Raw genomic sequence first — 14,048 nt, 5'->3', positions numbered from 1 at the left:
AATGCAGGCTTGCCTGTGTGTTTCAATGCCGTTTCAGAGGTGTGCATGATTAACAGGCAGCATCATTGTACTAGTCACCTACTTGTATTTCACACTGAAGTGATCGCAGTGCTTGCGGCCAGGTATAGTCAACCTCAAGCGCTGCAAGCACATCCGAAGGTGCTCGATGTACCAATGTTTTCATGCACTTCCAGGAGATGACGTGCGCAAGTGGGCGTCTTATGAATGGCTGGTGGGCGTCTGCATACACAAAGTGATCGCTCACCAAGACATAGTGGGCGTGCTATGCCTTGCCGTGCGATCGCCTACCTAGCTGGCATGCACTGGACGCATACGCTGGAGCGAGCAATCGCATCTAGCGTGCGGCTATGAATCTGGTCCTTAGTCTTACCTTATCAGGATCATTCGCATGTTGTAACATCAAGTGCTGTTATATAATTGCTGAGTATTATAGTTTAAGTTGTTAGGATAAGGGTTTGCATTTTGAACATAAATCGTTGAATGTATGTCTTATAATTGCTGTACATTATTGTTTGAATTGTTAAATAAGGTTTGCATTGTGCAAAAGCAATCGCTGCATCATGTATGATTGAGAATCGCTGTATATCGTAGTAAATGTTGTAAAGTATGGGTCAGATTCAGTTCCCTAACACAGCCCCTCTCATAAATGCCCCATCCCTTGACTGCTTTGTGCTCCCTAGTTTCACTGTCCCAGTTTGTCAGGCCATTTGGCCAAGCAACTTTAAGTCCCCTCTGCTGCATTTAATAGGAAGTAAGTACAATTCCCCACCAGTCTGTTTCTCTAAACTTTTTCATAAAAACAACCAGCCTAATTTGAACTCAGGTAATGTTAGTTACATTACATTGGTCCGGCAAGTCTCATCCATTATACACTTTATAACAAAACTGAGCCCTCCTGATCAGGGAAATTGCTTCAGGCCAGCACTCAGTTTGTTCATTCACCAAACATGTGCCACATATCTTTAGCTCTTTGTCCCCATCACCCCCTCCCCCCCTTGTCTCAAAATGTAGTAATTTGATGGTACTGTATATCTATTTGACTTATCGCTCCCTCTGTCCTCACCTATATGTGGCTTGCTTTTCAAATATCTTTTAACAATATATGTGGTCTTCTGTTTTCTTGTAAGCTGCAAGGTTTCTTTTAAGCCAATTTGTTCTCCCCCCTCCCCTCCTGTGTCCTTCCTTTGTTCATAACAATACACAGACTCTAATTTAAAGTCCCGAGTCTGGCATCTTCCTGGCACAGTCTTCTACTCTAATGATTCCTGTGCATGCTTTCTTTGCTATTCCCTATTTTTTGCTCTCTTTTGAGCGATGTGGATTTTTCTTTGTTTTTCTCAAAAATCCAAATTGTGTCTTCTTAGTCTCATATACATAGTTAACCAGGGCTTAGTCCTCTGCCATCGATGGTTTGACAATCCGCAATGGACAGATGTCGATGTTGAATGTGTTTGACCAGCAAGGGAATATTGGGAGGCAGAAACTGATAATGGAACAACATCAATGCTCACCATTGATTATTTCTACTAATGGTTTAAAACCATTGACTATTGATGGCAGGCCATTTTATGTTCACCACTACATTTAACCTCCCACATCTCAACTTAACTGCCCCCCCTTCCTTTCTTGGTATAATGTTCTAGGGCAGAAAAACCTCTCAATGACACCACAATACATCCCCTTTCTAAACAGCCCTCACCTAACCGTAGACAATCCCCCCTACTGAGGGACATGCAGAGGTCAGTGCATGTATGTAGGAATAAGAAAATACTGTAGGCATGTTTCTATGTTGATGTGTAAATATAGGTAGGCTTACATATGCATATGTGTACAGACATATACGTTTATAGCTGTATTTGTGTGTGTGCACATATGCATATAATTATGTATACATTTGGGGGGTTAGGTATCTTACGTGTATGAAAAGGTACATGTAAGCATTGCTGTGAGCAGGTATTTAAGTGTGTGTATGTATGTATATACTGTATATATACTGTGTATATATATATCTATATAGTGATATAATCAGGGTAGGGGTCCCTCTCCTGGGGTAGATGGACATCTCCTTACCCACAGCAGCCAGGAAACAGCACTAGTTGAGGGTCTTCGGGCAATCTGGTCAGCACCGGATTTTATTTAGTGACACCAATAATCAAACAAACAAAACATAAAAATAAACCCTAGCTCATCTGGCACTAACTAGATAGGTAACTCCCTCTCTACATGTGGCAGGGCCTACTGCCTTACCACAAACATAGTACATAACAATGTCACAGTGTCTCAGAAGAAAACCTCAGTGTCTGTTCTCCCCAGGGTGTGTGAGACACTGCATCAAAACTGTTACACATCTATATTGGGCCACTTCCAGGTGTAAACCCTAATTAGCATGCTCTAAGGCTTAAAGGCCTAACACCTGAAATGGCCCTGTGGATGGAGTCCTCCCTTCTCTCTCACATCCACACCCCCAGGACCCAGTCTCCGGCTTTTACCAAAAGCTGACACTCAGATCTACTTGTAAAATAGACTTTTCCTGGGGGTTAAAATACATATTGCAGGAATCTGGGACACATATACATGCCATCCCTAACCTCTATACTGCTCCTATCACTATATATATATATATATATATATGTATATATATAATATTTTTTTTTATTGGGTAGGTGTGGCATGTATGTTGTAGGTGTGGCATATGTATGGATATACTGTATATATAGAGATATATATACATTAGATATGTTAATTTATACATAGAATTATGGGTCAATGTATTATGGAGTAGGCACATTTTAATGTATGGGTATTCATTTACATGTGGATGGACATGTATGTGTAGGTAGGTACATCATAATTGGATATATGTGTGTATACATTTATATATTAGGTAGATGGGGATATATATGTGTATGTGCATGGGCACATATCTATGGATCTAGTGGTATGTAAGGGTAAGCTTACAGGTATATATGTGCATGTAGGAAGCTATATGTACATAGATATAGAAATGTACACACATGGATAGATAGAAGTTAGGCATTTAGGTATGTGTATACATGGGTATACACATATAGATACAGTGGCAAATGCACGATTTTGAAAAGGGGGTTTCCAAATAGTTGGTTACAGAGCCAATGACAAAAAAGTCTAACCAGAATAATCCTGCAATGTACACTTTATTGTGTAATTCAAGTGTTTTTATATAAATAATATAAATAACAAGGCATCTTGGCATAAAACTTGCTCAATGTGATTTGTAGCAACTGCACATGTGCTAGAACTTCAGAAAGCCAGTACAGAAAATGTGATACCCTGAGTGTACACACAATGATGCTGGTGCGATTGGATCAGATGGCATTGCAAATGGAGCAGTGGAGTGATGGGCATTCCTGGGCGGCAACCTGAAGTAAACTCAAAAAGAGTGTTTCATGGGCATGTTATGGGAGTGTTGTGGGGTCATCAGTGAAAGCTGCTGTGTTCTCAGATTCAGAGCCGCAGCTACAGAGGTCACGTTTAGATGGAGAAACTGTGCACTTGATATTTTGCTTGCCGCCTGCCAGTTTTGGTGCCCTCCCCCCATGGCATTTTCTTAATACTAATGCAGGCATGTTTATAGGCAATTTGGCTCCCAGTGTGGAAAGTTAAAAAATGCGCCTCCACCCCCCATTGACAGTTTACATTATAATTTTTCCTCCTTATAGTAATGCCCAGTACACATTGTGCTACACACTGTAATGTCCATTACACATTATGCCACAAACAGTTATGCCTCTAACACCATTTTATGCCCCATAGTAAGGCTTCAAATTACGTTTCAATTACCTGCTCGTTGCCAGGGGTCTCATGCTCATTGCCAGGAGTTTCATGCTTGTTCTCAGGGGTTTCATGCTCGTTGCCAAGGGTTTTATGCTATGGGTTTACATGCTTGCTGCCAGGGGTCTCATGCTCATTGCCATGGGATTCATGCTCATTGTTAGGGGTCTCCTGCTCATTGCCAGGGGTCTCCTGCTCATTGCCAGGGGTCTCCTGCTTGTTGTCAGGGGTTATACAAGAAAAGATGCAGCTTTCTGCTTCATCTCCCAACTTTATGGAAGGAAAAAGTTACAAGAGTTACATTAGACAAGGGAAGAAGGCAGATGTTGGCTCATACTCATCATGATTTCGGGTGAAGTGAGGGGATGCACCTCTGAGGGGGGTTTTATTTTTACTCATGTCGTTATAAATTCTAATTTTTCCAATTGGCCCTAGATATGAGGTTTTTGTTTTTACCCCCTTCAAGGGTCTTGAACCTCAAGTGGGCACACATTTGTAGTAGTTAGAACAAAGGAAGAGGGGTTGAAAGTTTTGTGCATTACATTGTTACTGACATGTTTTTTCCAAATTTCAGAACCGCACAGTGGGGTCGGAGACACCTGGATCATGGTGCATTCTTTTATCTTCTGGGTGGAGAGATATGTAAGGGAGAATGGTTTAGTGCAGACTGCAGAGAGACAGCAGGGTCAAATCAGGTGGTTGTGGAGAGGAATAAGGTGGGAACAGCTGGACGCAGAAACTGCTAGGGCCGCTAGGCAATACAGATATCCAAGGAGGACAGTATTACATTTGGGGGGAAATGATTTAGGCAGAACAAGTTTCTGGAGCCTGGTCAGGGGAATTAAAATAGACCTAAGCAAGGCACATTCATGTTGGCCCGGACGCACTCCTGGTTTGGTCAAACATAGTTCCATAAAAGGCAGTGGCAGCCAGCAGCAGGGCCAGTTATGCACAGGACAGGGTGGCAGGTCAATAGGATAATAGGCAAATTCATAACCAACTTAGGAGGTAGGGTGATTAGGCACACATGAATAGTGGCTTCAATGGAATCACTATACATGGCAAATGAAGTACATCTGTCAGATTACAGAATAGCATGGTTTATAGAGGATCTACTAGCAGGGGGCAGGTTGTAAGCGGGTAGTTGGTGGCGGGCTAGTTCCTAAACAGGCCCTAGCTTTGGGTGGGGAATGCAATTGCAAACTAAATCATAATAATGGTACAAAGATAATCATGTGGTGTGAAGATGATATATCCTTGGGGGGCCATGTAGTGATTTTGCAAGTAATTGGCTTGTCTGCCTAACAACAGGCAGCGGGCACCTATGTTGATGTGCGACACCTATGCTGGTGTATGCAGCAGTGCTGCGGTGATTGTCATGGCCCCCATTGATATTGGAGATCATGGAGGCGCCTCCCAAAATGAAGGATGGCAGTGCATAAGTCTAGGTATGGACTTTGCACTGCGCAGTGAGGGAGGAGTTTACTGACTTCACTTGATCTAGAATACAGATTATTTTTTATTTGTGACTGATGTTGTCTGTGGAACCAGCTAATTGTTAAGAGTGGAAAACAAAGATTTGACTATTGTATAGATAAATATTGCTATTAGTATTTGTCTAGATTGATGGGTTGAGACCTATATGAGGGTTAACTCTTTATGGGTGTCTGTTTAAAGTATATACGATAAGATAGTAATTAATAAAGTTGAACAAACTGATTTAAAGGGCCGGGTAGTGCTAATAGTTGAATTTACAGAAACAAACTCTTGATAGCAAATTGAGCATGAAAAGGTACTTGGATAAAACAGGTGGTACTAAAATGGGGAACAGTAAACCCCAGGCAGAGTGATCTGCACTCACCCAAAAATATACCTGTGTACCTAGAATAATTAAATGCAACGGGGCCTGAAAACTCTATTAATATGTCAAATGCAGCAGAAGTGGCAAGGGAGGTATTATCTATTTTACTGCCCATGATAGAAAAACGGTTTGTGCTAATGACTGACCAAAAATTTGATCTATTACAAGAATCTCTAAATTCGGTAATTAAGACACTTGAGGTAAATATCAAGAGAATTGACTCAGTTGAACAAAGAGTTAGCGATATGGAAGATAGAACAATAAAAATCCAAAAACAACTTCAATTATAGACATCAATGATAGAAACTCTTGAAGAGAAAATAGAGGATCTTGAAAATAGACATTGTTGAAATAATCTCAGATTTATAGGAAGCCTAGAGCAGGTTAGAGGTCAAGAACTAATAGAGGTATTACAAAAGGAGCTAATAGAAGCCCTCATGCTGGGAGAAACCCTAGGAGAAGTAATAATCGAAAGAACCCATAGGTTAGGCCCAGAACGCCGAGAGAATACAGAGACCTAGAGTTGTGTTCACAAGATTTCTGAAGCTTAGAGACAAGAAAGCAATCTTGAGGGCATATAGAAAACTTCCCTCATTTACACTGTATGGTGTTAAAATCTTAATATTTCATGATTTCTCAGCCCAAGTTTCCAGGAAAAGAAAAGAATTTACACCACTATGCTCACTACTTCACAAAGACTTCATGATAGCATACCCAGCTAAATTGAAGATAATAAAAAATGATCAACAGTATACATTTGGGGAAGTTAAAGATGCAAAAATGTATGTTGAGCATTTAATAGGTATAGATAAGCACTAGGTTAGCACCTTAATCTGGTTCTCCAAATGGGTATGAAAAAAGAAAAGTCTTGAATAAAAATTTGTATATAGTTGGATGTCAGGAGGATAAAGTGGGAAAAAGAGGTACTGATAGGAAAGAAGAACAAAGTCAACTACAAATAGAGGAACATTTTATATACAGTGTTAAAGGGGGTTATGAGAGGTGAGCATGAGCGACTTTTTAAAGGGAGAGGGAAAATAAGAATGGGAAGTAAAAGTAAAAGGGGAAAGATATCAAGGAGGCTACAATATCTCAGACAGAAGAGAGACAAATAGATCGAATCCTGTGCCCAAGATCTGTATTCTGTCATGGAATGTAGAAGGGCTTAACACACCTATCAAAAGGAAAAAGGTGGTTAATCATTTAAAAAATATCAATCAGATATTGTGTTTTTACAGGATACCCATAGGGAATTAAGTACACAAAGGGCATTAATGCCAACTGGATAGGTGAGTGCGTAACTGCCTCAACTAACAAAAAAAGTAAGGGGAGTTGCAATAATATTTAATAAAAACCTTGATTATACCATAGACCATAAAGTGGCAGACCCAGGAGGGAGATATTAGTTATCAGACCTTAGGATTGCAAAAAAACAAATTTATGTTACTGAACATCAATGCACCAAATGAACAGAATCATGATTTTTTCCTGTTAATCTCACAATTGTTACTAAAAAGATATACACCAAATCAAATAATAGGTGGAGATTTTAATTGTGTAGGTAAGTTAAGGCTAGGTAAATCCAACCTAACAAAAGTAAGGAGCCATCAAAAGAAGGAGAATATTTTAATGATCAAAAACCATCACTCAGTGGTAGACCCATGGAGGCTGTTCAATCCCAATAATATAAAGTATACCTTCTACTCCCACCCTAATAAATCTTTCACTAGAACAGATTATCTATTGGTGTCAGATCTACTGATTGGCTCATGCATTCGATTATAGCATGAGCAGTTCTATTTGACACAGAAGCATGCATACATCAGTGAGGTGCATGCATGCATCTTAATGTAAAAATCTTGTTAAGTGTTACTTTAAAAAAAAAGTTGATGTTGGGTCCCCCCCTAAAAGCACAACCAGCCCCAGACTTTTGACAGACAGTCCTGGTTGTGTAAATACAGGGGAAAAATGTGTAGGATTCCACTGTACTTAGCACAGCCAGCACCAGGCTCTGAGCTGATAATGGTTCTGGAAAAACAGGGAAAAAATGCATAGGGTTTCACTGTAATTTCCATAAACAGCACCTGGCTCTTTCTAGTGGGTGGGTAATGCCACAGCCAGGGAAACTCTATCTCTGGGTTCTCTGGCCAAAGCAATACCCCTGACCACTAGTCAAATCAGTCCAGGGATCCCTGGTAAGTTGGGGACCCCCCCAATACAGAGTCCCCCTCCAGGGCACCCCATGCCTAGGCTAATAACCTGGGGCTATTTCTGGATAGGACTAATAGCCTCGTCGGTACTTATGAAGAGAGTTCCTTCTGAGTGCAGACACCCTCTGCCTTCAAGTCCCTTCCTCCTTGCAATCCTGTGGGTGCAGCAACTGCTGTACCCCCTGTGCAGCCACTGGCACCCCCTGTACAGCTTTGTGTCACCACACATATGTTTTGCATTTTTTATGAAGGGCTATGACCATGCCTCCCCAGATGAGCCATGCTCCCTTTTCAGTAGGTCGTAGGTCTTGGACACTCTCTACAACTGCCTACTTTGTCCCTGATCCTTAAAGTAGACTGTATACTGCCTACCACATATGATTTCTTAAAAGGGCAGTCTATTCTGAAGCTACCGCAAAGAGACTGTATGCTCCAGATCAGGGTTGGATTCATGGGAGAACAACAGGGGCAATTGCCCCTGGTACCTCACACACAAAGAGCGCTCACATAGGTTCAGTCTGCCGAGAGCAGGTGCCTAGTGGTACCTGTTCCTGGATTGTAATGGGGCTGCTGTGCTGCTGCTTCTGAATGCAGTGGTACCTGTTCCTGGATTGTAATGGGGCTGCTGTGCTGCTGCTTCTGAATGCATAGGGCATACAGAGTGCCAGTAGCTGGCCCAGCACCTATTTGTCCCTGACTGACTGTTTATTCCTCCTCACTTGCTGCACTCCACTGGTAATGATGACACCATGATACTAACACTTGGGGATTACATGTTTTTATGTCTCATCCCCCAAGAATATGACAAGGAACAGGTCAGCAGTGCGCTGGAGCATAGCTTCCTGACAAGGAATGTGAGGAGGACTGTGCCAAAACCAGCCCACCCAATAAGCAGAGGTCAGTGAGTACAACTATAAAGATTAGGAGAGATAAATCATTAAATGTATCAAATAAGGGGTTGGGGTGAGGGAAGGGCAAAATAATTGAATATATTAATATTGGAGGCATTGTTTGCATAGTGCTGTAGGCATAATATTATTACTGGGGGAATTGTGTGGAATATTGGGGAAAACTGTGGGAATAATATTGATACTAAAGGCTTTGAGTGGCTTAATCGGGGGCTCTGTGGGGCCTAATATTGATATTGGCAGAATTGTGTGGCATACTGCGGGCATTGGGTGGCATAATATTAATGCTTATGAAAATTGTGTGGCATAATGTGGACACTCTGATATATTGGGAGGCACTGTGTAACATACTAGGCACACTATATGGCATAATGTTTATACTGGAGACACACTGACATAATGTGATAATGGTGGTACTGTGTAGCATTATTTACCTTATTAATAGGGGCCCCAACAAATCACAGCTCTTTTTAGGATGTTATCAATTTACTAGTACAACTCCTGATGATATGGGTTATCCAGCCCATTTTGCCAATGAAAGATACTGCCAATGTTTCTATTTATCCTTCATCTTTTGACATTTGTCTCTAACTAACATCACATTATCCATTCTGTGTGTGGATACATTACAATATGTCATTATTATAACAATACTGCTGAATAAAAGAAAATAAACTATTTCAACTTTACTTTCATGTGGGTTTCCAGGTTATTATAAATATCCATAATAAATGCAAAAATGTTGTTACAAATTTGCTGATTTTCTTACATTCCCAAAAAAACATAAAATAAATTATGAAAAAGGGAAGCCTGGGCTCTACTACATTTCTGACCTAATCCTTACCTGATCCCTCCTGGATGAAGCATTTTATATAAGGTATACAAACTATTTACAGTTTTCAGATGAGATTAATCTCACTGAGTGCAACGATTTTATTGTCTTCACAAAGTCCTGCCATATTACATCTGTACCAACAACAGAATGCCTATTTTTCTCCATAATTCACATTTTTTTTGCCAAATGGTACCACCACTTTCTTGAAGAAGAACCAGATATAAACAGCTCAATATCTGGGGGCAAACATAAATTTGGCCAGCACCATCCAACAAGTGTCTTTGAGTTAGAAAAAATGCTGCACTTTCAGCCTTGGTCTATTGCATTATATTACAATATTCTAATTGGAAGAGTAAGAACTATAAAAAAGAGCAAATGTATTTTGTCACAAGTGCATGAGTTTAATATTTTGATCAAGTTCATCATACTGGAGACTGCATCCTTTCCTTCCCTCTGGTAACCACATCTCACTCCAGAAGTTAAGATTTCTCCTGAAGCCCTTCACCTTTGGAACAATCTCTCTTATTCCAACAGACTACCCCCCAGCCTGCATTGCTCCAAGCGGGCATTGAAACCCACCTGCTAATAAAAGCATATCTGTCCTCCACGTAACCATGTCACCATGCAGCTTAAATCCCATTACACTGGCTCACTACTTATGTATTCTGGTTGTTTCTCCCATCCCTTTAGACTGTAAGCTCCATGAGCAGGGCCTTCCTTTCTCCCTCCTCTTCTCATCACTTACTTCTCTTGCAGACCTGCTACACATCCTCCTTGGGCTCTCCTGTCATCTGTTTTTATTTTTTCAGGTGAACTAGACCTAACATTTGTGCCTACACTGACAGCTACAGGTTTTAGCTGATGCTTTTCTTTTCATTTGCACACATTCCATCAGTGACTGTATCGAGATTTGTATGCTATTTGAATTGTTCTGTTTTACCTATGTAAGTGAAATATCTTTCAAGTAATAACTGTGTACTTTATAGTCTTATGCCTTCTCTATCTAACCCCACTTCTCCCATAAGTTAGTTGCTACAGTAAAGGAAAAAAATATCTATATATAAAACAATATATAGAGCCACTTGAACAGTATTTTCAGATACAGAAGTGGCTTGTTATAAATATTATTTTTCTATTAACATTTATTTTTATATCAGCAATAATATGGGAACAAAACACTGATAAATCGAGACTGGGTAAAAATAGATATACAAAGTGGTATAAGGAACCTGCTCACAAATTTACAATCTATAGCTTGCTATGCTTTTAAGAAAAAACAAAAGAATCTTCAAAGTTTCCAGATTAAAAAATATCCAGGTCAATAGTTACATTTCTTGTGGATCCTTTGCAACTGTCTTGAACTGGTGTCTTCTCCACTGTCACTATCCCTCTATCACAGGTCAGTATTCATGCATATACTGGATAGATGCTCAACAAATGGAGGTGTCCTAATCTGCCAGGACTGCAAGAAAATAGGAAACATTATATGAAACCTGATATACAGTTGTCAGCAGCAGCTACAGAGGTACATTTATGTCTTCAGTTCTATACATCATGTTTCACTACATTTATAATCTATGTAGACCAAAAACCCCAAAAATCCCAATCCATATAAAGAAAACTATGATATATTTATTTTTATGTACTACAGTATTTATTTATTGGAAAATTACACTTATCAGTATACCTACTTCATAGAGGTATGAAGGCCCTGATTGCAAACTTACAATCTATAGGGAGATAGGCATTGATACACAAGGATAGGTGCTATATATTGCATTTTGGTCCAGCCAGAATGCAGAGTTTCTTGGTGGGCTGTATAATCTGGTCACACAGGAATGTTGGCCAAAGATAAGAAGGATGTGAAAGAAAGACAATTTGTGAGGTTATATGTGTACTCTGAAAGGAAATGTAATTATATATGGTAGCTATGAAGGTTATGTGGGCAGTTCTGGGATCTTACATGGTGTGAATTTATTTATTAAGTTATTAGCATAACACACACATTTCACAGGGCTTTACAGAGAATATTTTGTTCTTCACATCAGGCCCTACCCCAGTGGAGCCTACAATCTATGTTCCCTACCACATACACACACATACATTTGGGATAATTTTTTGTTGGAAGCCAATTGACCTACCAGTATGTTTTTAGAGTTTGGTAGGAAACCCATGCAAACATGGGGAGAACATACAAGCTTCACACACTGAACCTTGGCAGGAATTGAACCCAGGACTTCAGTGCTATGAGGCTGTGAAGCAAATGATTGTGCATTAGGTATAACCTTCAGAAAATTAAATGTTCTGAAGATCTTACTACCAAGTAGCAAATGTCAGAAACAAGCATGCGGTCTCACCAATTAAAATAATTGTGAATAGCCTCTTCTCCTAACCCCCTTTGCTACCTCAAATCCCTATCTGTCCTCTTCTGTGAACATTTGGACAAAATAATATACTTGAATGCACTCCCTAAGCTTAGAACAAACTTCATGTACAATGATGATGTTCATACAATGCTACTCATTGTGACAACCACTTGCTTTTGCTGACTACTATGCTGGTCCTTAAAATAGTGCATGAAGTCCCGATATACCTGTAACTTACAGTGGTGATCCTGTGCTTTAGAATTCTGCCACTGCTACAGTGCAAATGATAATCAAAATTACAATTACATGCATGCTCACCTGCACTAGAATGACCAGGCAACTATTTAGCTGAAGGATGAACAGAGTAAATTACTTGAGGGTCTGGTAATCCTGAACCACCATCCAGACCACCTTCAGTTGAATCAGGACCACCTGCAACAGACAAATCGTCATCCATCACAACCTGAACATGTGGCACCGAGAAATATGCAGTGAGAAGAAATAAGAAAAAAATTATGCCCTACGATGGTGTTGATGTGCAGCAGAAGCAGCCCTGGACTATGCCTGGCTAGAGACATAGTAGTTAAAACTGGATGGCATAGGACGATAGAATGTTGAAGGCATCAAAAGCCAAGCATGTAGGGCAAAATAGGGGTAGACGCCACACTGATGGGGAATGATGGGAAGGAGGCACAAGGCACTGTAAAAGAAGGTAAATGACTGAAGAGTAGGGGGCTTGACTTTGCAAACAAAAGGAAATACAGGAGGTAGACCAGGTGTGTAGGACAATAACATCCAGTGGACTAGCACATGTGAATTCCCCAGAAGACCCACATTTAAGGAGAATTGAGAGCAGAGCTAAGGAACAGGGCAGAGGCTGCATCCTACTGCACAAGCACAGGGTATGGGGAGTAGTGCTAGACAAAAGCTGGGATGAGGCTCATCAAGAGGGGACGTGGGGGAGCCCACCACTTACAGTCAATTCCTAATGGATAAATTGACCCTCTGGCATTGAACTGGTGTATAACTCAATTGGTTTAAATCAAAGCTGCTGTGTATTCACCTTCATTTGCAAAAACCAAAAAGATCTAAAATACAGAACTGTGCTGCTAAAGCAATCCTCATCAAAAATTTCAACTAATGCAATATATTGCTCCTGATTATAATAATCAAAAAAGATCTGCCAATAATAATGAAGAAATATTTATAGCCATGTTACAATTAATGGTAACTGATGCTGATTGGGTTGATGTTTTATAGAATAATTTCTCATAATTACTATACATCAGTGCAATTTACTGTGTGCAGTATGTTGCAGAGCTCATAGTGTGTGTCTCACTGTCATTTGGTAGAGTAATACCTGCTGAATTTGGTGTTATGATAAATATAAATGACCCAGGCCAAGTTCCATAGTTATTAGCTGTAATTCCATTTCTTTTGGATCCACTATAACTGGTCTGGCCCTGAATCTTCCTCACTGTCACTTGTCCCACATCATTGGTTAGTAGTCCAGCATGTATCGCTGCTCGGCAAATGGAAGAATCCTAAAGACACCAATACACTCATATATCATTTTCATTTTACTCTGCATTTTGTTTGCCGCTGCTAAAAAAAGTTGCTCTATAAAAAGCAAAGTACAGATTTCTCTTACATCGGTGTAGACATCAGTTCCCCAAATAGATTTTCCATTCTCAAGGCACCCAGAGGGACATTGGACACTAAGGAATGCAAATATCAATGTAGTTTTTGAATTTCCAGAAGGTAACATTCATAACATAAATACTTTCCAAATTGTTTATCTAATTTATTTCAATTTGATAAAACATGATTGCAGCAACGACTTACTCGGCAAAAGATTCTTCTATGTCTCTTGCAGTTGTTGAACAAGAAGCTTGTACTATAAGAGGAAAACATAACATCAGTCCCTTTGTAGAGATGTCAGCAGCAGTTACAAAGGTAGATATTCAGCATCATTTCTAGATATGGTGAAACATTCACTATAGTCATGGGCCATACATTGGAATTGTTGAGGCTGCT

General features: G+C 40.0%; 1 protein-coding gene across 1 annotated transcript in view; it reads right to left on the bottom strand.

Annotated features, from left to right (window-relative positions):
• Positions 1-14,048, bottom strand: part of LOC148506143 (uncharacterized) — a 177,807-nt gene that overhangs the window by 57,093 nt on the left and 106,666 nt on the right. Inside the window, 4 exon segments of the mRNA XM_088447194.1 lie at positions 12,385-12,443; positions 13,372-13,555; positions 13,663-13,729; positions 13,857-13,908. Of these exon segments, the coding sequence (XP_088303320.1) occupies positions 12,385-12,443; positions 13,372-13,555; positions 13,663-13,729; positions 13,857-13,908 (362 nt within the window).

The sequence above is a fragment of the Taudactylus pleione genome, unplaced genomic scaffold, assembly GCF_031769625.1.
Source record: "Taudactylus pleione unplaced genomic scaffold, aTauple2 ptg000423l, whole genome shotgun sequence".
In the NCBI taxonomy this organism is placed as follows: domain Eukaryota; kingdom Metazoa; phylum Chordata; class Amphibia; order Anura; family Myobatrachidae; genus Taudactylus; species Taudactylus pleione.
Note: the sequence above shows the minus strand (reverse complement) of the source record. Positions and strands in the feature narration are given on the sequence as shown.